Source organism: Schistocerca nitens, chromosome 8 (genome assembly GCF_023898315.1).
Source record: "Schistocerca nitens isolate TAMUIC-IGC-003100 chromosome 8, iqSchNite1.1, whole genome shotgun sequence".
NCBI classification, from domain to species: domain Eukaryota; kingdom Metazoa; phylum Arthropoda; class Insecta; order Orthoptera; family Acrididae; genus Schistocerca; species Schistocerca nitens.
This window is the reverse complement of record NC_064621.1, coordinates 351,187,282-351,214,391: the sequence shown is the minus strand read 5'-3', so window position 1 is coordinate 351,214,391 and position 27,110 is coordinate 351,187,282. Positions and strand designations below refer to the sequence as shown.

Sequence of the window (27,110 nt, the reverse complement as noted above, 5' to 3'; positions counted from 1 at the left end):
GAGGAGAGAGCGGATAGGTGAAAAGAGTACGCTGAAGGCCTGTATGAGGGGGAAGACTTGTTTGATGACGTGACAGAAGAAGAAATAATAGGCAATCCAGTAATAGAATCATAATTGAAAAGAGCTTTGGAAGACTTGGTCGAATAAGACAGAAGGCTAGATAACATTCCATCAGAATTTCTAAAATCATTGTGATGTGTCGGCAGCTGGGCCAACACCTTGTAAATAGAGGTGGCTTAATGCACGCTAGACTAACGCAGACGGGCGTGAAGTACTGCAACAGGATACGTAATTAATGCTATGAAGAAAAGAACGGAGCTTCTCATATACTTATCTTTAATGACTCATTGTGGTACATCGCACAAAGGAGACTTTAATTACAATCACTGTAAGGCTAATGGCGCCTTGCTAGTTCGTAGCCATTAACTTAGCTGAAGGCTATTCTGTCTCTCGGCTAATGAGAGAGAAAGGCTTCGTACGTCTAGTCGCTAGCTCTGTCGTCCGTACAACTGGGCTGAGTTCGAGTCAGTCTCTCGAGACCTGCCTTGTGGTGGCGCTAGGTTTGCGATCACACAGTGGCGACACGCGGGTCCGACATGTACTACAGGACCGCGGCCGATTTAAGCTACCACCTAGCACGTATGGTGTCTGGCTGTGACACCACACATTGCTGGAAGTGTCAACAATTATCCACGTAGGTGTGTGGAATGTATGAATCTGGCGATATACCATTTGACTTACGGAGAAACATCTTCCAGACAATTTCAAAGATTGCAAGGGCCGACAAATGCGAGAATTATCGGACAATCAGCTTGACAGCTCACGCATCCAAGTTGTTGACAAGAATGATGTACAGAGACATGGAAAAGAAAACTGAATATGTGTTAGATGACGGTCAGTTGCTTTGGTTCAAAAAATGGTTCAAATGGCTCTGAGCACTATGCGACTTAACTTCTGAGGTCATCAGTCGCCTAGAACTTAGAACTACTTAAACCTAACCAACCTAAGGACATCACACACATCCATGCCCGAGGCAGGATTCGAACCTGCGACCGTAGCGGTCACTTGGCTCCAGACTGTAGCGCCTACAACCGCAAGGCCACTCCGGCCGGCGTTTGGCTTTGGGAAAGGTAACGGCAGCAGAGAGGCATTTCTGACTTCTGACATTGCGGCTGACAACGGAAGAACGACTAAATAAAAATCAAGACACGTTTATAGGATTTGTCGACCTGGAAAAAGAGGGATCAAATCGCGCAAGATGTTCGAAATTCTGCGAAAAACAGGGGTAAGCTATAGGGAGAGACGGTAACATACAATAAGTACGTGAGCCAAGAGTGAACAAAAGGAGTGGAAAACCAAAAACGAAATGCTCGCATTAAAATGGCTGTAAGACAGGGATGTAGTCCTTCGCCCTACTACACTCCTGGAAATGGAAAAAAGAACACATTGACACCGGTGTGTCAGACCCACCATACTTGCTCCGGACACTGCGAGAGGGCTGTACAAGCAATGATCAAACGCACGGCACAGCGGACACACCAGGAACCGCGGTGTTGGCCGTCGAATGGTGCCAGCTGCGCAGCATTTGTGCACCGCCGCCGTCAGTGTCAGCCAGTTTGCCGTGGCATACGGAGCTCCATTGCAGTCTTTAACACTGGTAGCATGCCACGACAGCGTGGACGTGAACCGTATGTGCAGTTGACGGACTTTGAGCGAGGGCGTATAGTGGGCATGCGGGAGGCCGGGTGGACGTACCGCCGAATTGCTCAACACGTGGGGCGTGAGGTCTCCACAGTACATCGATGTTGTCGCCAGTGGTCGGCGGAAGGTGCACGTGCCCGTCGACCTGGGACCGGACCGCAGCGACGCACGGATGCACGCCAAGACCGTAGGATCCTACGCAGTGCCGTAGGGGACCGCACCGCCACTTCCCAGCAAATTAGGGACACTGTTGCTCCTGGGGTATCGGCGAGGACCATTCGCAACCGTCTCCATGAAGTGTCGCGACAGGCGTGAATGGAGGGACGAATGGAGACGTGTCGTCTTCAGCGATGAGAGTCGCTTCTGCCTTGGTGCCAATGATGGTCGTATGCGTGTTTGGCGCCGTGCAGGTGAGCGCCACAATCAGGACTGCATACGACCGAGGCACACAGGGCCAACACCCGGCATCATGGTGTGGGGAGCGATCTCCTACACTGGCCGTACACCACTGGTGATCGTCGAGGGGACACTGAATAGTGCACGGTACATCCAAACCGTCATCGAACCCATCGTTCTACCATTCCTAGACCGGCAAGGGAACTTGCTGTTCCAACAGGACAATGCACGTCCGCATGTATCCCGTGCCACCCAACGTGCTCTAGAAGGTGTAAGTCAACTACCCTGGCCAGCAAGATCTCCGGATCTGTCCCCCATTGAGCATGTTTGGGACTGGATGAAGCGTCGTCTCACGCGGTCTGCACGTCCAGCACGAACGCTGGTCCAACTGAGGCGCCAGGTGGAAATGGCATGGCAAGCCGTTCCACAGGAGTACATCCAGCATCTCTACGATCGTCTCCGTGCGAGAATAGCAGCCTGCATTGCTGCGAAAGGTGGATATACACTGTACTAGTGCCGACATTATGCATGCTCTGTTGCCTGTGTCTATGTGCCTGTGGTTCTGTCAGTGTGATCATGTGATGTATCTGACCCCAGTGTTCGTCAGGATAGAAGTCAGGAGCGGAGGGCGTTGTAAAATGAAAGTTAATTGAGTGGAATGGACCCAGTTTATTCTTGTAATGATGGTACAGTGGTGCCTACGTAGGGCTGAGCAGCCCCAAGAGGGGTTGCCGTCTGCTCATCAGAGAGGCAGAGACTAGAGGAGCGACTACTCGGGGCCGAGGTCAGAAGCTAAGAGAGCGCGGAGCTGTTTCCAAGCCGCCCTCGCCGCTCCCGGCCGCGTCCCCACGTGATCACACGATTAGTCTCTGATTGGAGGATTGATTCCGCCAACGTGCCTTGCTAGTAGCGTGCCCCCGTCAGCGCAACCAACCCGTGGGACTTGAGTCTGACCGAGGAGCACGTGGCAGGAATGTGCCGACCATGGTCTTCCGGCCAGCACCTTCCACCACAGTATGCCCAAGCCGGCTACGGCCGAACATTATGCATTGAAAAATTTATTTAAATAAAATTTTGTCGGCAATGATCCCTCTTGGGGGTCTCCTCCCTGCACATCCTTTCCCCTTCCGAAGAAGGCTCTCTGGATGAAAATGAATGAGCTTATTCTAATTGATTATTCCATTTAAAAAATATATGATCATTATGAAGGGTCCCATAACATAGTGATATCAATATGTGCAAAAGTTACAAAGTGGCCTGAAGGGCCTGAAGGAAGGCTCTTGAATAACAAACTTGTGAAGTTGGTGCGACGACAGTGGAGCGGCGCCATGCTGTGAGTGTGTGTCGGCGGTATCAGTGGTGGTGGGTACCCAGGCGATGATGAGGGGCACCGGAGCACAGCACACTGAAACACTCCACCCTCGTGGGGGTGAGAGAATGCTCCCAGGCCTAACAGTCGCAAGGGGGTTTTTCCCCGTAATATTACTTTGAATTCTTAAATCTAGGATTACAATGGTAATTGCCCAAGTGGGTGAATGAGAACTTTATAAAATGACAAAAATTTAAAGAGAAAACAAAATGACTTACATGAGGGTTAAAACTCGACAGTTAAATTGTGATTCCATAGACTTTACATAGAAATACAAATCCATTACAAAATTAGTTCATTGACCTGACACCTAGACTACAACTTAATTCTAAGGGGGGGTCATGCCTGATCGCATGCACCAAGGTTGGCAGGTAGTTTCAGGTGTGATATTCACCTTCAGGTTGTGGGGGTGGTACTACTTCTCGGAAGGAAGTGAAACATTTGCAAAACCCTCTTTTACAGAGTATCCAGGATACTATAATCAGAATCATTACAATGATTATTACCGAACCAGCGCTGGGTAATACAACGGTGGTTAATCGCTTGGTTTGGTGCCAATCAGCAATATGTGAGGCCACTCGGTCAAGAGCAACTTGGTTGTGTTCCTGGGTAAGGAGATGATTGATCGATTGGAGTAGATCTGAATCATTGGTATTCGGTAAATTTGGGAATGGTGACATGAAAGGTGGAGTGCAATTGAGCTGATATCCTCATAGAAGCAGCGTATACGTCACATCTTGAACTATTATACACTAGGCCACTATTATTCAGTGTTACCCGGTACGATTCAGTCTCTGACATTGAACGGTGGCACACCAGGGTGGCGGTGACAGTCTGTGGAACAGCGAACAGAAAACTGTTGCCAACAGGCTGAATTATTGGTTGACGAAGTGAGACTAGAACACGAGGACATGGAGGTGTAGTAGTTTCAGCTAAAAACAGTGACATCTCGCACTCAGTAGTGTTAGTGTGTAAAATTAGCGTGGAGCATAAGTAATGTGTTGTATGGAAGCAACTGGATAGTTCAACGCGAGAGAGAGTGGCGTGAGCTTGTCGATCCCGACTAACTATTAAAAATTCTTGAGTCTGCCAAGCAACATGGTGGTGAAGGGTAGCCCAAGAGACTGGAAAAGTGTATATTTCATAGCACTCGTATTCGCAATTTGCGCACGTGATTGGCAACCTCATTCGCATCCGAATACCGTCAGAATTACGGGTAAGTCGGACCTCCAACGCGGCATAGTAAAAGGGGAGGTTGCTTTCCCGCACGGCATAAAGCATTTGTTTAGGGGCCAAAATTTGCGACGACACATTGTGTAGCATTTGCAAGAAGGGCTCTGAGGGTAACAGATGTGGACTGAGCTTTCCTTGCAGTCCGAGTTGAATGGCCGAATGTAACATGTGCACGTGTAACTGTGCTGTGTGTATATTAAATAAAAGAATCTGCGTGGTCTTCACAATGTCCAATGTGATAGATTACGTAATCCCGAGCGAAGATGAGTCCACTCTGCTATGGGATGAAGGCCAAGTGTCGTTAATTAATTTGAGATTTTGTACGGAGAAAGTTTTTTTTTTAATGAATAAAATGAGAAGGAATCCTGTGATCGCGGTGTGAACCTGCACAGCCTAGGCACCTCCCACGCATTGGCCACTACGCAGGGGCACCCACCCCGCTAAGGCTCGACACGGCGAGACAGGTGAAGTACTTCATAAATTTCAGAAATAATATTGAGTGGTTTTTCAGCTGTAGAAAACCCGAATGAGGGTAGGACAACTCAAGTTAACTCAATAATCATAGGATCTTTACTTACAGAAGTGGTCAATAGAGAGATTAACTGTACTGAAGTCGGAAATGAATGTTAGCGAGAGCGAGTCTGTTGCTCGTGAATACAGAGGCTGGGCGTGAAGCAGTGGAGGCGGCGCAGCGCAGCTTGATCAGCGCTGAGCCGGCAGAGTGCTGGGCTCAGATAACAGCGTCAGAGAGCGCTAGTGGCTCTGCGTCCGAGACTTAAGACATTGTAAGTGCAACTTAAAAGTAACAGTTTATTGCAAAGCAATAATACTCGAATAGCTGATGTCACAAAGACGTTTGATTCAATTTTAACAGAACAACTTAAGTGTTCAACAGGTAAATTGACTACGTTGTTGATTAAAAGAAACTGCTACTGAACATGACGTACATATGTACGTACTTCCCTTTCCCCTTCCGAAGAGCGGAGGGCATAAACGATAAAGGCCTTGTTCATATACTTAGTATATGACAATAGAGGTCTGGTAACATCAACAAGTTACACCAAGGTAGTGTGGATATGAACAGTGTGAGTGTGTTGTTAGTTGTTATTGGGCGTATGAAGTGTTGTGTACTAACGGTAGCTGATGGCGGATACGAATTGAAGGCCAATAGGTGCTATCAGAGATACTTCCAGTCGAGAAACAATGAAACTTAAAAGGGAATACCGAATATGACACAAAAATAGCGTATAACCATAAAGTGGACTAACATTAATCATAACTATAAATTGATAACAATAAAACATGACATTGAAGTAATAATAATTGACAAGAAATTAAATAAAGGGAATATTTCCCGAACATAAATTTCCGAATCGGATACGAAATCCGTCAGGGGATGTTGTTTTTTAGTCGGTTGACGAAGTGCATAAGGGACTACGTCAGTAGAATCCGACAGTGTGTGTATATAACAACATTGTTCTTAAAAGTGCAGTTTGCACTGTCAGATGGTGAAAAGCAACTAATCCGTTCAGCAACGGAAAAGGCTGCCATCTGGGGAACGGTATCTGAATCTTTGGCAGAATCCGATGATTTTGCAATGGAATTGCCATCTAGAAGAAAGTGGCGTTGTATAAAATGTAATAAAAGAGCGTCTGGGGCTCAGTTCATTTGTGGTTGAGTGCCAAAGGCGTAGTGTGAGTGCAAATTGTCTCACGGTAATTGATGTATGAATTGTTTTGTGGTCAACCGAGGAGCCTAGGATTCGGTGACGTGTAAGTACAAGTTCGCGGTGCGTATGAGCTACCTGCGAGTGACTCGACTAATAAGTTCAGCAGTGCATTAGCGCAATCTGCAGACTTGGATTGATGATTATATAATTTGCAGGGCAATGGGGCAACCTGCGGACAGTGCTAAGGCAACCTGTCTAATAATTGAGGGGTAGGCAGTGCATTGGAGCTATCTGCGATACCGTGGTTCAGCGGGCCTAAGGGCGTCCGTCTGACTTGATAAGAATTAGTGTAGGCACATGGGTTTCCTGCGATACATGTAATAAAAGTATCAGCGGCGTTATTAGCGACCTGCTGTACTAGGGAAATGTCGACTGTTCAAGCAATAAAAATTAGCTCTGAAGCTAGAATAGCATACATGCGTAAATAGCGTCACTTTTTGTACGCGCAGTACATAACACTACATAAAATGAAAATCATGAACTATAAATCACTAGCGCTAGCATAATGACATAACTAAAAACAATGACATACATTGACAAGAAAATAAAAACACAATGATGTATAATAATAATACTGTAAGTAGTCGGAACGCTTAACGTTAACATTTAACACTGGCCACCTGGGGCTGGCTGCTAGGCTGCGTGTGTGTTAGTTTTAAAACTGACGATAACAAATTGAACTGAAAGGACAACTAGGCACAGTTCCCGTAGCGCTTACATCACCGGCTAATTAGAGGCAAAGTACGTATCTCACAATGGATCATCGGCCGATATTTTGGGGCAAGACTGCAACAAGGGAGAGCAATATCTCGGTGTAAATGGGTGGTAAGATTAAAAGACCGGTACTGTCGGAAGAGGGTACCTAACATGTTGTAGGGGCCTCCTCATCGACAGAAGGAGGAAAATAGGATAGAACAATGACTACGGCGTTAGAGTAAAATAAATGAGGAGGGCAAAAATAACTGCGTAGCAACCAAGGAACAATCGTCCACCGATATACGGCAGCCCGGACGATTGGTCGTTTGTGCCTCGTCAGTAGCGTGAAAAACCCGTGGCATTGCATTGGTTTGCCCATATCTGGCCTTGTCCAAGGAAGATAACGTTAAATGTCCTCATAGTTCGATGTGTAAGAGGGTTAGGGCTGTAGTTTGTAGCTTATACAATGAATCAAAGCAGTAGTGAAACTTCACTTATAGGATTGGCAGACTAAGGTATGCAGAATAATGTAAATCGTAAAGAATTTCGTGTGATTTATCCAGCTAATGTGAAACAAAACAAGGAATCACATCTACTTAATATTTATGTTACGATTTATTGGGATGTTCGAATGAATTTTGTTTGCCGTGTCTTCCGGCTGCACGAAAGAAACCAGCTTGGAGCTGTTAGCGAGCGCGAAGCGCACGCGTAGGTGCGGAGTAGGCACCGGCACGTCAGCGGTTATGTGAGACGGCGTGTAGCCGCGAGAGACCGGTCGCTATTGCAGCGACAAATATCACGCGCTTAGCGTGTACCAGAAATAACGATGAATTAGAAATTGCTAATTATCTAGAATAAGAGTTTTTTAAAAAAGGCTGTTAGTTATATAAAATGATGGTAAATGCATTGTAGTCTGTCATACATGGAGGATAGGGCAGTAATTTGCGGTTTGTTTTTGTAACTACTAGGACGCGCCGCGTGTTGAGACGCTGGAGGCGGCAGCGCACGTGGTGATAAGATACGTCATCGCGCGAAGCGCTGTTACTGGCTGAGAAAAAATGATGGCCGCTGGCCAGTTCTTGGCGAGGAGAAGGGACAGCGCTGAAGAGAGGAGGGGAGGCGACAGCTGATGTGTTGCCCCTCCAACAGCTGGTCCCGTAAACAAAGCGTACGAGGCGTATGCATTTCAAGCCCTGGCTTTTTCTGTTCCGATCACTTACGATTAGCTGCAGCAATTACAGAACTACGACATATAGTACAATACACTAGACGTCAACGTAACAAGTATTAAGAAAAGCTCGGAGTAAAAATACTCCACATATACTGGTTTGCCAAATAGATGGCAATAGAGGACATTGAAGAACATTATTCGGAGTTAGCAGCCGCGGTTCTGCCAACACCAAGTGTAATGGTTGCATTTGAGGCAAGTCAGTTGCGTGACGTCTAATGCGTGGCATTGCTTGCAAAACATAAAACATAATCATACATATAAAAATGAGCTAAAAAATACGTGACAGGACTGGACATTGACAATTGAGAATGGCTGGGAACTCCGTGGTGGCCAGGCACCTCTTGCTTCCAAGTCCCTGGAGAAAATGACTTAAACTAAGCTGCAATAGAACATAACATAAAACTCTAATTAGGCGTGATTAATCACGCGACCTCAACCCATAAGGGTGTCGATTCCGCAAAGGGTATCTACAACCCTGTGGAGGTAATCTCCTCCGTTTTTTCTTTCGTCTTTGTTCTACTTGAGGTGGAGGTGACACAGGCGGATCGGGGTCTGCGACCTGTTGTGGTGACACAGCCCTACCGTGGTAAGGTTGCAGGCGGTCAAAGTGCACTATCACCGTACGATCGGTTAATTGCAGTTCTGCATTGACTGGTGAGGTCAACCGTACAATCCGATACGGGCCTTCAAAGCGGGGAGAGAACTTTTTAGTTCGTCCCTTTTTGATTGCCGGGTTTCGTAGTAACACTAAATCACCTGTTTGATAAGTCGGTAAAACAGCATTTTTGTTCTGCCTGTGCAACTGTTTATTAGTAGCTTTGATATTATTCCTCTTTACCTTGTACCAGATCGCTTTTAGCCGGCGGGCTAAACCTTTTACTTCCTTTATTTCTACACCTTGAGGTAATTTGTCTATTTCGAACGGCGAATTCATCGGCCGTCCAAACACAGCTTCGTAAGGGGTATACCCCGTGGATTCATGTATTCGGGTGTTGTATGCAGAAGAAATATACGGTACATATCTGTCCCAATCAGCGTGCGTTTTTGCAACATAATAGGATAACATTTTACAAATTGTACGGTGTACGCGTTCAACGCGACCGTTGGCTTTAGGATGGAAGGGAGTTGTACGCCATTTTTTGATTCTTAATAATTTACAAACTTGTACAAATAAAGCAGACATGAAGTTGGTTCCTTGATCCGTTAAAATGGCATCAGGACTTCCAAAAGGTAGTATCACACGATTTACAAACTCTCTCGCCACAGTTTCAGCTGTCATGTCGGGGAGGGGAACCAAAATTAGATAACGTGAAAAGTGATCAATAACAGACAAAATGTATTTGTTACCTTGTTGCGACTGTGGAAAAGGACCTTGGAAATCTAAAGCAAGAATTTCGAAGGGTGAAGATGCCTGAGGGAGTGTTTGCAGCGGCACTCGCGGATGCCTATTTTGTGCTCGTTGTGCACACGGCAGGCAAGATCTTACATACCTGTCCACGTCACGTTGTCGGTATTGCCACCAATAACGTGTCGCAATTCGAGCGTTCGTAGCGCGTTTTCCGCTGTGACATGCTTGGATTGTATCATGGCATTGCAGTATTATACGTTGCTGCAAGCATTCGGGTATTACCAACCGATTTCCATGGGGAGTTCTTCGATACAAAAGGTCGTCTATTACTTCAAATTCTGGCAAGGTGGCGTATCTTTGACACTGAACGTCCACCTGCTGTGCTTCTTTTAACTCTTCAATTGATACCTCATCTGATTCAATGACACGCACTTTTCTACTTAACGCATCAGCATTTTGATGCAACCGACCAGGCTTGTGCCGAACTTCAAAATCATATTCTGACAGTTTCATGGCCCAGCGCATAAGTTTGCTGCTAGGGTCTTTAAGATTCAATAACCACTGCAGAGCAGAGTGATCGGTAAGAACTGTAAACTTGCGACCATAAAGGTAACATCTAAAATAATTAATTCCAAAAAGAAGGGCAAGCAATTCCTTTTCTGTAGTACTGTAATTAGTTTCTGCTTTATTCAGTTGACGAGAGGCATACCCAACAGGTTTTTCCTCACCATCTTGCACTTGGCTTAGGACACATCCTACAGCAAAATCAGATGCGTCACAAGATAAAATAAAAGGTTCAGCGAAGTCTGGGTAAACAAGTAGAGGTGATCTAGTTAAAATAGTTTTCACTGTTTGAAAGGCGGTCGAACATTCATCCATCCAAACAAAAGGAGTATCCTTTTTCAACAATTTAGTAAGTGGTTTGGTAATAGTAGCATAATATTTAACAAAACGGCGGTAATAATTTGCAAGGCCAAGGAAGGATTGTAATTCCTTTAAATTTGTTGGAATAGGAAAAGTGTCTACTGCTTCAGTTAATCGTGGATCTGGTTTGACTCCGCTGGAACTGATGACATGACCTAAATACTGCACTTGTGATTGAGCAAAAGAACATTTTTCTAATTTTAAGCTTAAATTAGCATTTTGCAAGCGCAACAGTACACTGCGTAGATGTTCAGCATGTTCAGCAATGGATTTTGAAAATATAATTATATCATCAAGATACACAAGGCACATAGTAGGTTTCAACCCACGTAATAGCAGATCTGCAAATCGCTGAAAGGTTGCTGGCGCGTTGCGAAGCCCGAAAGGCATCCTTAAGAATTCATATAAACCACCAGGAACTACAAAAGCTGTCTTAGGTCGATCTTGAGGAGCAATTGGAATTTGATGATACCCACTGCGCATGTCTAATGTTGTGAAGTACCGGCAATTGCCCAGACGATCGAGTGTTTCATCGATCCGGGGTAATGGATAATGATCTGGAGTAGTAACTTTGTTTACTGCTCGCATGTCTACACAGAGGCGATAGGATTTTTCTCCGTCTATAGATTTCTTTGGAACGACTACAATGGGGCTAGACCACGCACTAGAAGAGGGTTGTATTATTCCTGCTTCTAGTTGCTGTTGTACAGTTTCCTCTACCACTGACTGAAGATGGTAGGGAATTCGGTACCCTTTTTGAGCTATTGGCCTAGCATTTCCGGTTGGAATCTCATGTTGGATTAGATCTGTTGCTGGTAAATATTTCCTGTCCTCAAACAACCATGAATACTCATTCAACACTTCATTTATTAGCTTTTGTTCATGCAATGGGAGGTGACTAAGCTTAGCTTTAAACTTATCTGTCAGATGTGACGTGATTGTCAAAAGGTGTTGAGAGGCGGCAGCAGTCTTTTTCTTTTTCAGAGAAGGGGTTCTCTTTGACAACTCATCTTCTGTGATAACCTGTAAGCTGGCTAATACTGTACCACGCGGTATTAAAGCTTGCTTGTGACTAAAATTGTCTAAACACACGGGTACGCAATTTTCTTTCTGAACTTGCTGTGCTTTGCACAGGCTACGTTTTACGTGGACCTGCATCTGGTCAAGAGTATCATTCTGGCAGAGTGGATCTACCAAGAAATGAACCTCTTCGGATTCACGTATCCCGACAGGCACCCAAAGGATCTTTCCTGTGCCTTCTGGTATCTCCACGGGATTATCGGCTTTTAGCATCGTTACGGGAGACTCCGAAACTTGGGAAACGGATCCTTTTTTCCCAGCTCCGCTCGCCCGCAACGTGCAGTCACGTCCAAAACGGTGCACGTTGTCGCCGAATTGGACGGTATTTAACCTATAGTCAATAACCCCCTGGAAATGACGCAGAAAGTCACTTCCCAGGATGATGTCGTAATCCGTGCGCCTGTTCCGTACAACCTCCATCGTAAAAGCATATTCTGTGGAGTCCAACATGAATTCAACGCAACAGCTGCCATCAGGTTTCACTATGCCGGGACCAATACCACTGATATGGTACCGCGGCGGTTGCAATGTTCTTTTATCTCTCTTCGATAAAAATGCCAAGCTGATCTGTGCGCCTGTGTCAATTAGCACGCGTATTGGTTTGCGGCCTCTAACACCATCGACAACCACGCTTGCCACCTGTGTGATTCCCTTATCAACTAGGGGGGTCACTATTTTTAACGGGGGCCGGGAGGGGTGGCACTTCCTGCCCCGCGGCCGTTTCCCGAATTCTGTGGTTGGTTTGCATTTCGCCTGGAATTTGCAGGCGGTTGTGGCCTACTATTTGGACAATGCACGCTTTGGTGACCCATGTTCCTGCACTGATGACAATATGGCACGCGACATTGCTCTGCCACATGTCCTTGTCTATTACAGCGCCCACACTTAGTATCGTTCGAAAAGACACGTCGGGGCTCGCTTTGCCGCGCGGAGACGGCCACAAATCGGCTCGCCTCCTCTCTCAAGAGTGCTAATCGCACGGCTTCGTGTAAGGTGCGGGGGGAAGCTACCTTGATTTCGCCCCCTATTTGAGGGTTTATGCCACGAATAAACACGTCTATCGCACGACATTCTGATTCTTCCAACAGAACCTCGTTACGAGCAGAATTGGCACTTAGTGCGTACGTGTGACATGCGACGCTTCTAATCCTGTCCGCGAATGCTTCTAAATCTTCACCCGTTTTTTGCTTAAGGGTGGAAAGCAAGTCGCGATAGTAACTAGTACCACGTTTGTCTGTATACCTTTCAATCAACCCTGTTGCAAGGGACTGGAAGGTAGGGGCATTTTTCAAGCTCTCGACCAACTGCACGTAGTTCCGCGCTTCGCCGGTGAGTTTCATTTTCATCACGCTCAAGAGAAATTCATCTGGCCAACCGCAAAGCTTTCCGATGTCCTGGATATTCTGCACAAGCGTTTGAATATCCTCGTGCGGCTTTCCAGCGAACGCCGGAATAAACGCTACTGCTGGGAAGCTCTGCACCAAAGTAGAGGTGGCTACTGCCACAGGTGATTCTGCACTAGTCAGTGGTGGAATCACCTGCTTCGGCTGTTCTTCAACTAGCACTGGCTTAGCAACATTAGATTGCGGAGAAGCCATTTTAAGATCATCTAGCTGTTGCTTAAGCTCCGCGTTAGTTAGAATTAAGTGGTTTACCTGGGACTGCAGCGCCAAGAGGGGATCTTCATCCGCTCCGGCTGCTCCTGCCTCCGATTGCTGCCTGGTGATCGGCATGTTACAATAGTATGGGCATCTACACCACCGTAGCGTCGCGAGCGACTTACATTATTTGGTGGCGTGCAGACGACGGACGGCGGCGGTGTCGACGAGCGGCGGCAGGCGCGTTGATCACGCGTGGGCGCAGCAGGCGGCGGGCGACAGCACGGACAGCTGCGACGGCGGGGCGGCGCGAGGGCCGCACCCCGGACCCTGGCGCAGGCGGTGACCCGTGGCAGCTACGGACAGCAGCGGCGGCGGCGGCGGCGTCGGCGAGCGTGACTGCATCGCGGACCCTCCTCGGCTCGCGTCCGGCGGCGAACTGCGTCACGCTTGTGGCGCGCTAGTGCGCGGCCACGCACATTCTGCAACGCAGGCGACCGGCTGGCACGCGCATGGCGCGCTGCAGCCTCGCCACGTTCGGTCTAGTTTCCCTTAATTGCTCAGATTCGGCCTCTTCGTAGTACTCATAACTGATGAGTTGATTTTACAACCGTAAGGTGGGTCGCATCCCACTTCTGACACCATTTATTCGTCAGGATAGAAGTCAGGAGCGGAGGGCGTTGTAAAATGAAAGTTAATTGAGTGGAATGGACCCAGTTTATTCTTGTAATGATGGTACAGTGGTGCCTACGTAGGGCTGAGCAGCCCCAAGAGGGGTTGCCGTCTGCTCATCAGAGAGGCAGAGACTAGAGGAGCGACTACTCGGGGCCGAGGTCAGAAGCTAAGAGAGCGCGGAGCTGTTTCCAAGCCGCCCTCGCCGCTCCCGGCCGCGTCCCCACGTGATCACACGATTAGTCTCTGATTGGAGGATTGATTCCGCCAACGTGCCTTGCTAGTAGCGTGCCCCCGTCAGCGCAACCAACCCGTGGGACCTGAGTCTGACCGAGGAGCACGTGGCAGGAATGTGCCGACCATGGTCTTCCGGCCAGCACCTTCCACCACAGTATGCCCAAGCCGGCTACGGCCGAACATTATGCATTGAAAAATTTATTTAAATAAAATTTTGTCGGCAATGATCCCTCTTGGGGGTCTCCTCCCTGCACACCAGGAATGTGTCAATAAAGTTTCCCCTTCCTGGGACAATGAATTCACGGTGTTCTTATTTCAATTTCCAGGAGTGTATTCAGTATTTACATCAAAGAAGTAATGACGGAAATAGAAGAATGTTCAAGTGTGGTATTAAACTGCAGGATGAAAGAATATCAATGGTGAGATTCCCTTATGACATTGGTCAGTGGAAATGAAGAAGACTTACAGTATCTGCTGAATGGAATGAACAGCCTAATGAGCGCAGAATATGGATTGTGGTTAAATCGAAGAAAGAATCGAAGAAAGACGAAAATAATGAGAAGCAGGAGAAATGAGAACAGCGAGAAGTTTAACATCAGGATTGGTGATCACGAAATAGATGAAATTAAGGAATTCTGCTATCTGGGGAGCAAAATAACCCATGACGGACGGAGCATGGAGGACATAAAAATGCAAACTAGCACTGACAAAAAGGGCATTCCTGGCCAAGCGAAGTCTACTGACGTCAAACATAGGCATTAATTTGAGGAAGAGATTTCTGAGAATGTGCGTTTGGAGCACAGCACTGCATGATAGTGAAACATGGACTGTGGGAAAACCCTAGCAAAAGAGAACCGAAGCATTTGAGGTGTGATGCTACAGAAAAATGTTGAAAATTAGGTGGACTGTTAAGATAAGGAATGAGGAGATTCTCTGGAGAATCGGTGGGGAAAGGAATGTGTGGAAAACAGTGACACGATGAAGGGACAGGATGGTAGAATATCTGTTAAGATATCAGGGAATAACTTCCGTGTTACTAGACAGAGATGTAGAGGTTAAAAATTGTAGAGGAAATCAGAGATTGGAATACATCCAGCAAGTAATTGAGGGCGTAGGTTGCAAGTGCTACACAGGAGAGAAATTTATGGTGGACCGCATCAAACCAGTTAGAAGACTGATGAGTCAAAAAATAAAAAAGTACCGATGGATCAGGTTTTAAAAGTGTAAATTAAACTGTAACTATAAAGCTTGGGCACGAGTCGTGTATAAGCGTGAGGTGTACTGGTGTTTTTGTGTGTTTGAAATCTGACTGTCGTCGCAAGGGGCCGAAGTATTTCTGCCTGTATTATTATGCTAGAACTGTCCATGACATTGTATTTTCGGTTTCTATATCATTCACCAAGGACCTACAGCTTTTTATCTTTTTAAGACACTGTGTTTGGACTGACTGTTTGCATGCAACCAAAGTCCAATAAATAAGTAAAAAGAAACTTACCCAGGTTAGATCTTCTTGATTTCCTACCTTTTTACAAACTCTTTACTAGTAATGTACAGCTCAAAACCAATAAATTATGTCCGAGTTCACCTTTACCATTGGAAACGTCTTACTGTTTCAAATCTTGTTCTGGTTCAAAAATGGCTCTGAGCACTATGGGACTTAACTGCTGCGGTCATCAGTCCCCTAGAACTTAGAACTACTTAAACCTAACTGACCTAGGGACATCACACACATCCATGCCCGAGGCAGGATTCGAACCTGTGACCGTAGCGGTCACGCGGTTCCAGACTGCAGCGCCTAGAACCGCACGGCCACACCGGCCGGCTATCTTGTTCTGGGATCTCTACCTTAACATTATACAGGGTGTTACAAAAAGGTACGGCCAAACTTTCAGCAAACATTCCTCACACACAAGGAAAGAAAATATGATATGTGGACATGTGTCCGGAAACGCTTAGTTTCCATGTTAGACCTCATTTTATTACTTCTCTTCAAATCACATTAATCATGGAATGGAAACACAATGCAACAGAACGTACCAGCGTGACTTCAAACACTTTGTTACAGGAAATGTTCAAAATGTCCTCCGTTAGCGAGGATACATGCATGCACCCTCAGTCGCATGGAATCCCTGACGCGCTGATGCAGCCCTGGAGAATGGCGTATTGTATCACAGCCGTCCACAATACGAGCGAAGAGTCTCTACATTTGGTACCGGGGTTGCGTAGACAAGAGCTTTCAAATGCCCCCATAAATGAAAGTCAAGAGGGTTGAGGTCAGGAGAGCGTGGAGGCCATGGAATTGGTCCGCCTCTACCAATTCATCGGCCACCGAATCTGTTGTTGAGAAGCGTACGAACACTTCGACTGAAATGTGCAGGAGCTCCATCGTGCATGAACCACATGTTGTGTCGTACTTGTAAAGGCACATGTTCTAGCAGCACAGGTAGAGTATCCCGTATGAAATCATGATAACGTGCTCCATTGAGCGTAGGTGGACGAAACTAAAATGAGCTCTAACATGGAAATTAAGCGTTTCCGGACACATGTCCACATAACATCCTTTCTTTATTTGTTTGTGAGGAATGTTTCCTGAAAGTTTGGCCGTACCTTTTTGTAACACCCTGTATAAGCAGTCTAAAACCTTCCATGTTTCCTGGCCTCTTCCACGTATAGAGCCATCTTTCACGATTCTTTAACCAAGTGACAGCGATGATTAAATTACACTCTGTTCAAAACTCCTTCCTGTGCTGCCACATGAGATAGCCGCGCGGTCTAGGCGTCTTGCCACAGTTCGCGTGGTTCCCCCTCCCCCCCCCCCCTCCCCATCAGAGGTTCGACTCCTCCCTTGGGCATGGGTGTGTGTGTTGTCCTTAGCGTAAGTTATTTAAGTTAGATTAAGTAGTGTGTAAACCTACTGGGGACCGATGACCTGAACAGTTTGGTCCCATAGGAACCTACCACCACCAGCTTCCTGCGCTTCCTGTTCCATTTCTTTGCCATCAATCCACTACTGTTTCTCCAGTCTACTATTTTTCCTTCTCTTCCTGTTGCTACTATTAAATTCCAATCCCAATTAAATTTTATTCTCCCTTAATAATATGAGGGCAACGGCCTTGCCGCAGTGGATACACCGGTTCCCGTCAGATCACCGAAGTTAAGCGCTGTCTGGTGTGGCCGACACTTGGATGGGTGACCATCCGGGCCACCATGCGCTGTTGCCATTTTTCGGGGTGCACTCTGCCTCGTGATGCCAATTGAGGAGCTACTCGACCGAGTAGTAGCGGCCCCGGTATAAGAGAACCATCGTAACGGCCGGGAGAGCGGTGTGCTGACCACATGCCCCTCCTACCTGCATCCTCATCTGAGAATGACACGGCGGTCGGATGGTCCCGATGGGCCACTTGTGGCCTGATGACGGAGTGCTTTAATAATATGAGTAATTCCTTTTATAACATCACACATTTTTCAATCTTTTCTATGGGACTAATACTGGATGAGTTAGTGGGTCAGTCAAATTGCTGTAGTGTTCTCGAATGTTCCATAACCTGGAAGCATAAGCGCGAAACCTACTTCACACGGTTGTCATACCGGAAGATGGAGAGCCCCGAGCATTCTCATAATGAAGATGCAGAAGAAAGGGCAGCACTTGGTCATCGAAAAAGTTGCAATAAACATTCTGATTATTGACTTTCATGGTAACATAAATGAGTAAACTCAAGCCATGGTCAGAAAAAACACTCCCAAAAAAGCGGCTGGCTTGAACTACATTTTCTACACACTCTGGTAAATTGTCTTATCAGTCTGTCGGTGCACTCGACGCCTCACAACATTTCAAAAGGAGCGAAGTCGCTACTTGTTCAAAAAAAATTGCCTCAAATGGCTCTGAGCACTATGGGACTTAACATCTGAGGTCATAAGTCCCCTAGAACTTAGAACTACTTAAACCTAACCAACGTAAGGACATCACACACATCCATGCCCGAGGAAAGATTCGAACCTGCGACCGTAGCGGTCGCGCGGTTCCAGACTGAAGCGCCTAGGACCGCTCGGCCACACCGGCCGGCCGCTACTTGTTAGCCCACACTACATGCCTCCACTCAGCTGCTTTTGAGTTTATTCATTGTTGAGTACTGGAGTTTTTCGAGGTATTTCAGTCCAGATGTGGACTGCATGCAATTTCCTTCACGATGTCCACCTGTAAACTGACTGAAATTGACCTGTGATCTCTGAGAGCACCAATTCCTGCCGGGTTTGAAGCCACTCGACATTGATGGTCTCTGGTCTCCTGTAGGTTGACATGGTTTTCTGACCACTTAAATCACACCATATTAAAGGCTACTAGTGGTGCACCATTTCTTGTAGATGTATTGGTCAGTCCACATCGAAGCAAAAACAAGCTGAAAAGCTTTATTTACTGTGTGGTCTTGAGAACGTCCAAACACGATAGCGCTACTGTGCCACATCTCCAAGTCGACCGACCTTACTGCTGTGATTCCATACAGTCAACTGGCACATGCGCACCACTGCACTGTTATCACCACTTTGTGCCAGTTCTGACAAAAGTAATGAGACCGGCAACACTGTGAGCGATTTGCCAACGCTGTGTTGTTCTGTTTGAGTAGACTGGTGTGTTCGCTCCATCCAGATGCTCTCTCGGAATTTCAACTCCATGCAGCCATCACGTGATTTTTGAGAGCACCATTAGTCAAGCTGTGTTACTGTTGATGTACGAAAATGGAACAGCAGAATTTAGAGCAACATTATGCAATCAAATTTTCTGTTAAACTTGGGAAATTCGCGAGTGCGACCTTTGAAAAGTTGAATAAGGCCTATGGGGAACATTCTTCATCAAGACCACAAGTTTTTCGCTGTCACAAATAATTTTTGCAAGGCAGAGAATACGTTGAGATGAAACTCGTTTAGGGAGACCTTCAACTTCAAAAACAGACGAAAGCGTCGAAAATGTGCGTGCTCTTGCGAGATTGGACGGACATTATCGATAAGGATTACAGGACAGCCGGCCGATGCTGCCCAGCGGTTCTAGGTGCTTCAGTCCGGAACTGCACTGCTGCTACGGTTGCAGGTTCGAATCCTGCCTCAGGCATGGATGTGTGTGATGTCCTTAGGTTAGTTAGGTTTAAGTAGTTCTAAGTCAAGGGGACTGATGACCTCAGATGTCAAGTCCCATAGTGCTTAGAGCCATTTAATTACAGGAGACCTGTTAAGCTTAAACACCTTCATTGTAAATCAGATTTTGACTGAAGATTTGAAGATGCGAAAGGTTTGTGCCAAAATGGTGCCAAAGAACTTCACAGTTGAACAGAACTACAATTGAAGAAACGTGTGTGACTATCTTCTTGAGAGTATTACCAATGACCATGAATGGTTCAGTTGTGTGTTCCCAAGTGATGAATCCAGGATCTCTGGGTATGGTCCTGAGACAAAGTGGTAAAGTGAGGAGTAGTGGCATTTTGAGACATCTCCTCGACAGCAAAAAGCTCGAATGAGGTAATAAACAATTCCCTTCACTTTTAAGTAAAAAGTTTCTGTCACCATCTGCCAACAGGGTTCCTAAGCTTGGAGGATGAGGTGATACCAGGAAACGCGGGCCTCAAGGACCAGCAGATGGCGCTGCAGTGGGTGCAGCGCAACATTGCGGCCTTTGGTGGCGACCCTGCCAGGGTCACCATTGGAGGCGAGAGCGCCGGCGGTTGCTCTGCCTCGCACCACTTCACCTCTCCACAGTCTGCGGGTATGCTGGCTCCCATTGCCACTCACACTTCGGAAGCGCACTGCTTTTAGTTAATCACTGTCTACGTTGATTAGGATGCTCAGCAAGCTGCATAAGACTACTAGTCCTTCCTCTGCGAGTCAAACATCAGATTCTTGGGTGGTTACCGTTACACTAGCCATTTCCTTGTCCAGTGAAATGACTTCCAGGTTATCTGTTTACAGAGGGTGTATTTCTTCAAGATGGCTTGTTGTGCGAAAATGAAGGTAGAAACTTTGATTAAATCTGAACTTACACATAGGAATATTGGTACGCATTACTGGCATAAGGTTGCCTGGGAGTGGAACGACTGGGCAAAATAAAGGTTGAACATTATTGATATTAAGATTTTTATTAGTGCTCTTTCGGGCATGGGTGTGTGTGTTGGTCCTTAGGATAATTTAGGTTAAGTAGTGTGTAAGCTTATAAACTGATGACCTTAGCAGTTAAGTCCCATAAGATTTCACACACATTTGAACATTTGAACATTAGTGCTCTTCAGAATAAATAATTTTATCAATTAGGTCAACAGGACCTTGACATACTAAGACAAACCCAATAATTACATAAAAATTTAAGAACAACTGATGATAATCGACCAACAATGTTATCAAATATTTCAGTGAGATCAAATAACAAGTTGTAATGTTAATTGAAATAATTGCTCTCAACTCTCCAAAAGTCATTCATGGAAATATGAAGTATGAAAGTTTAAATTTACAACAAATGTTATTCTCTTTCCAAAAAGTATGCAAACTGTGTGTGTCACTAAGAGAAGCAAGATAATATTTCATCAATTGAAGTTACATAACAATCTCTTTAAAGGTTCTAAAACTACAATCTTCAAAATAGGCAGGTCAATAATATCTTTAGAACGCATTTGACTAAAATAGAACAAATAATTCAAATTTTCCTGGAAAGGAGGTCATTGAAAGGAAACCAGAATAATTAAAGGTGCTTGGCATGAAGCCACCATGCTTCAGAAAATGTGGTGCGGATGAATGGATCAGAAATTACTTAGGGCAAGCCCGATACGCTGCTCACCACACTCCTTTTCTAAGCCACCAATGAGAACAAAAACATACAATGACAGGCTGATGAACAGAGAACTAATATTTAAGCAAAACGAGTAAAAACGTAAATTACCAGATTACAGGCTGGCAGCGTAGACGAAACAGTTGTGAAAAGTTGCTGAAAGATAATAGGGCAATTGGACAAGGCCGCTACGCCCACTTACACCTGATAGTAAAGAAGTTCAGTGGCCAACCGAGATTCAGCTACAAATCACGCCACGAGGCGGAAACGGTAAATACTTAACCGTCGCACGGGACAGAAAACATAGGTGGATGGAAGACGTGAACGATTGGCTGCTACTACTTAACATATTTCTGAGACAACATTCAGATTTGATTTCACTTTTGATACATCGATATGTTTATATTGCAATGGTATTATTCTTATGTGTATTCTTTTTTTTGTCACTATGATCTTTGACGTACTTGTAACTCTGATTTTTGGGCGCGTAAGCGATAGTTAGTTAGTTGTTAACTTGTTAGAGAGTCGGACGTTGAGAAAGTCAGGTGTTGGACGTCGTGTTGGAAAGATGCATATTGTAGTTGGCTTCTAAAATGTAGGAAGATGTTTTCAAGTATGTTTTGTATTGTGAAGTGATGCTTGTGTGTCACGTGATATTGCAATTAAAAGGAAGTGTAACTTAAATTCGGAGTGCTGATTATTTTTTTACATCACTATTGTGCTAACTTTGAAAGGTTTAATCTCCAAGAATGGTTTGTGAAGCGCATCTACAAAACTTTTGAATATAGCAGGATAAAACCTAGGCCTCTTTGCATCCGAGCTTGGAATCATAATCACCTAGATTTTCAACGATTGAGCCGTGGTAATACGAGACCAGCGTGGGAAACACAAAAAGATAAGTGCCTAGTTTTTTTCATTATTACATGAAATGACTATTAACAGTGCTCTAATGACACCTGCCACATAATATGACTGATGTTGCTCGAAAATGCAGTACTTAGCAGCGTGAGCAACACCACAATCGTTATTAAAATTTTGACCTTTGTTGTGGTAGGATTGTTACAACTTCCGTTTCCGGTGCACGTTTCTCGTGGCCGAAAGATGCTCAGCCAGGCCAACTTGGAAGTCACACGGCCTGTAGAACAAACAGCTGGGCCGTTGCCCTGCATACTTGCGCTGCCCGTGCTGGTTCACTGACTGCCTCTCCTGGGAAACGGGCTCCATGACATTTGCGGCAAACGTGCCACGTCCCTCTTCACGCCAAAGATTCTGTTCGAGGAGACGTGGCGCGAGTTGCCGATCGTGCAACGGTTCAAATACAAAGTTACTTTCAGCAGAATCACCCGATTTTTCAGGGGTACATCTTTTAGATGCATGCTTATATAACGTTGTGGTATTTTTTAGATTACGTTTAGTATCAGAGTGAAATGGTGAGGATGCGGGGATCCGGGAGTGGTAAGCTGCCAAGCCTACACTCAGCAAAATGAAGTTTCACAATTTATTTCACACTAATAATTTCATACAAGGCGCGCGCTGATAACCTGAGCACACTTGGTTATAAACACTTATAAGGTAAATGCTGAGAGGTTTAAAATAACTAACAAGTAAATCAGACGCCTTAAATATCAGAATATTTTTTTCTTAAAAGGATCTCTGTGCCTCAGAGTTCAATTAATTCAGAATTAGTAGCTGACGAAATTCCGATTAGAAGTGTTATATTGCAGTCAACAACTTAATTACAGCACCAGAACAGCAAACCAATATCTGACGAAAGAAGTTAACAGACTCACCCCTGAAAAACTTCGTCCAGAAGTTGATGTAAGAATTATTTACATTCACCACAGGTCTAAACAGGCCTTTCGCACATTTAGACAGGTGTAAAGAAACGATTAGGTTTTAGAAAAAAAACACAATTGCCAGGCATGCCATAACATCTTAAAACAGTTACATATAATTTAAGCGAAGGTACCAGAGTTGCACCTTATTCACAAATCAATAGCAAAAATCAATTCATTATATCAGTGTTCCGGTAAGTCGATAGATCACAGGGCCCCTTTAGCCCAGTCGCGCACATTTAAACTGGGTATCAGGTGGTTAGGGAACCGTACCTGGGGAACTGTCTCTCAAATGGTGCCGTTAAATAAATTCAACCCCCTGAGATAATCCATATCGACAAAAGATAACCGTAATAAAAGAGGAACTTTACCTCAATCAACGGCCACTTCAGCCAGTTCAAAAGAAAGTGAAGTTTGCAGTAAGATCTCACCCATGGGTGCAATATCTACAGATTAAATTAAATTGCAGGAGTGCACAAATTACTGTTGGCGTTCTCTTTATAAAAGAAACACGATTTAAAATATTGAACCACAATACTTCGCACCTGATTTCTAAACGTCGAACACATAATCACTTTTCGTCTACACGTAAATGTTGGGGCAGCCGACCCTGCACAAGCACTATCAAGATTTACGCTCGCGAGTAATATAGGGTGACAATTATAGAACTATATGAAATAAAATTGTCATAGCTCTTGAACGGTTTATGTTAGGACGTTCAAACTGCACAGTTGGCCGCAGGATATGATGGGAATTAGTATGGACATTATGGGTTGGTTTAGCGACGAAGTCCACTTTCATTTGGATGGGTTCGTCAATGAGCAAAATTGGCGACTTTGCGGGACTGAGAATCCGCATTTCGCGATCGAGAAGTCTCTTCACCTTCAAAGGGTGACTGTGTGGTGTGCAATATCCAGTCAAGGAATAATCGGTGTAATATTCCTTGACTCCCGAACAGTGCGCGAAGGTTTTGGAAGATGATTTGATTCTCATTATCCAAAGTGACCGTGATTTCGACAAGCTCTGGTTTGTGCAAGATGGAGCACGACCCCTCGACGCAGGTGAGGGTTTGATGTCTGGAGGAGTACTTTGGGGACCGCATTCTGGCTTTGGGGTTCTGGGGACTCCAGAGCCAGAATGCGGTCTGGCATGGGCCTCGATGGGCCACCATATTCTCCGGATCTAAATATATGCGACTCACTTTTGTGGGGCTATATTAAAGACAAGGTGTGCAGCAACAACCCCAAAGCCACTTCTGAGCTGAAAACAGCCATTCAGGAGGTCATCGACAGCAACGGTGTTCCGACACTTCAGCTGGTCATGCAGAAGTTCGCTATTCGTCTGCGCCACATCATCGCCAATGATGGCAGTCATATCGAACATGACATAACCTAAATCCGAATATCTGTAGTGATGTTTACATGTTGAATAAATTGTGTTCACGCAGTAGTTTGTAACTAATTTACGTTTCTCCCCCCTGTATCTTCGGTAGGTTTTGTGCAAGTAACAATGGAAGGCCACGACGTTCGGATCACAGATTTACTTCAAATTTTGTACACTTTCAATGGTCCATTAGGATACATAGTGTGCAAGTAGTAAGACGTACTAGTTACGCGATTTCGAGAAAATCGCAAGAGAAGTTTTTGACAAAGAGCTGACGGCGATTATGTGCTTAGCGTCCAAGCTCCGTAATGGGTGGATCGCTGGATCGAGTTCCGCTCATCTTTTAATTTATATTATTTTCAACACTATTCGTATTAATTAGTGCATATTAGATTTGAAAGATAGTGTGATGAAAACTCATGTGTATTTGCACGAACTGTTATTGAATTTCCAATGTTATTTCCTTGTTTACTAATTTTTATAGTTACAAGAAATATTATACGAATTTTGTTTCTACAGGCAAGCTAAAAACTTTATCCAGCGCCTTCAGTCATGTACATATTTGAGTCACAACGAATGAGAAACTGCCTCTTTTGAATAAATGATTATGAATCGAAACCCTCGGCTGCCTACCGGTGTTGCTGATACACCTCAATGGGGATATCTGAAAATGTGTGCTCCGACCGGGACTCGAACCCGGGATCTCCTGCTTACATGGCAGACACTCTATCCATCTGAGCCACCGAGGACACAGATGGATAGAGCGACTGCAGGGACTTATCCCTTGCACGCTTCTCGTGAGACCCACATTCCCAACTATCCACAATCTACATTCGTAATGTTCGTAATAGATATTAGCCCATCCGCTAATTACTCGCGCCAGCTAAGGTGACGATTCCCATAAGTGTTCGGGAAACCTGTGCGCATTCGCACAGACGAAGGTCAATGGCCGGGTAGCCTTTAACTATATATGAAGATAGTAACTGCTGCCTAAAGAAAAGATACCATAGATGACCGTGCAGCTTCTCTAGAACAAATGATTATGAATCGAAACCCGCAGCTGCCGACAGATGGATAGAGCGTCTGCCATGTAAGTAGGAGATCCCGGGCTTGCGTCACACATTTTCAGCTGTCCCCATTGAGGTATGTCAACAACACCTATCGGCAGCTGAGGGTTTCGATTCATAATCATTTATTCTAGAAAAGCTGCACGGTTTTCTATGGCATCTGTTCTTTCGGTAACAGTTACTGTCTTCATATATAGTTAAAGGCTACCCGGCCATTGACCTTCGTCTGTGTGAATGAGCACAGGTTGCCCGAACTCTTACGGGAATCGTCACCTTAGATGGAGCGAGTAATGAGTGGATGGGCAAATGTCTGTTACGAACATTACGAATGTAGATAGTGGACAGTTGGGAATGTGGGTCTCACGAGAAGCGTGCAAGGGATAAGTCCCTGAAATCGCTCTATTCATCTGTGTCCTCGGTGGCTCAGATGTATGCCGGCACGGTAGCTCAGCGTGTTCGGTCAGAGGGTTAGCTGCCCTCTATAATAATAATAATAAAAACTGAGTGAATGAATCAATAACTAACTTCAACGGGCGTCAGAGGACGTCCGCCACGAACATCAGCAACGAACTATAACGAACAAATTGAGAGTAAAAAAAAAAAAAATAAAAAAAGATGGATAGAGCTTCTTCCCTGTAAGCAGAGATCCCGGGTTCGAGTCCCGGTCGGGGCACACATTTTCAGCTGTCCCCATTGAGGTATATCAACAACACCTGTCGGCAGCTGAGGGGTGGTTCGATTCATAATCATTTATTCCAGAAAAGCTGCACGTTCATCTATGGTATCTGTTATTTCGGCAACAGTTACTCTTCTTTTCAAGATGCTATGAAAATACATTCAGTTGTACTTCGACAAATTAACACATCAGTATTTACGAAAATGTTTCGTTACGCATGGTTTGCATCCAAACAAAGAGAAATTTTTCAAAATGTCTGCGAGCTTTGTTTTTCCTGGAGCCACATTTGGTCTATGCTTACATAGTTTGGAAGGAATGGGGATTGTCCCTTAGGAAGCAGTCAAGAGGGCTTTCGAGACCTTAACTTTTCCCGACGGATTGAATGTTCAAATAACTTATGGGTTTGCTGCTGGGTGACGTCGTCGAACACCGCCAATATGTCGACAGGAGCGCACCCTGCTATTCTCAAGGCACAAATGCAAGGAAGAAGAAATGTGCAAGGAAATTTAATACCTCGGTTCACAGAGGAGAAACAAGGAAGACAGCACACACAGAACAAGTGGCAACACAAACAAAGATAACCAACATCAGAAATATCGATAATTACTATTAATCAACAGGTGAGGTAGCACTAATTCTGTCCCTCTGTATTTTGATGAGAGACAGAGCCGGATTCCAAGCAGCATTTAAACAAAATCCACCATCTCTGTTAATAAGGTTGCTTGATAGTTTGATTTCAACAGCTTCCTTAATAACACTATCCCAATAGCTGGACGTGCAAGCCAGAATCTATGTGTTGTTGTATTCCATAGGATGACCGGTGTCAAGGCAATGTTCTGCAACAGCGGATTTGCTCGGCTGTTGTAAGTGTGTGTGACGCTTATGTTCAATACACCGGTCTTCCACAGTCCTGATTTCTGACCAATATATGACGTGCCACAACTGCAAGGAATACGATGGACCCCAGCCTTACGCAAACCAAGATCATCTTTTACGGACGCCAACAGGGCATTAATCTTAGAAGGTGATCGAGAAACACATTTCACATCATCTTTCCGCAAAATACGGTCAATCCTGCTGGAAACGCTTCCTGCGTAAGGCAAAAAGGCCGTAGACTTAGGTGCCACTGC

At 45.2% G+C, this 27,110-nt stretch overlaps 1 protein-coding gene and 1 pseudogene across 1 annotated transcript in view; both read left to right on the top strand.

Moving 5' to 3' along the window:
- The window catches only part of LOC126198498 (venom carboxylesterase-6-like), a 109,365-nt gene that overhangs the window by 32,577 nt on the left and 49,678 nt on the right, over positions 1 to 27,110 (top strand). The window contains exon 4 of the mRNA XM_049934872.1: positions 19,781 to 19,966. Coding sequence (XP_049790829.1) covers positions 19,781 to 19,966 — 186 coding nt within the window. The remainder of the gene's footprint in view (positions 1 to 19,780; positions 19,967 to 27,110) is intronic.
- Positions 17,318 to 17,435, top strand: LOC126200040 (5S ribosomal RNA; annotated as a pseudogene).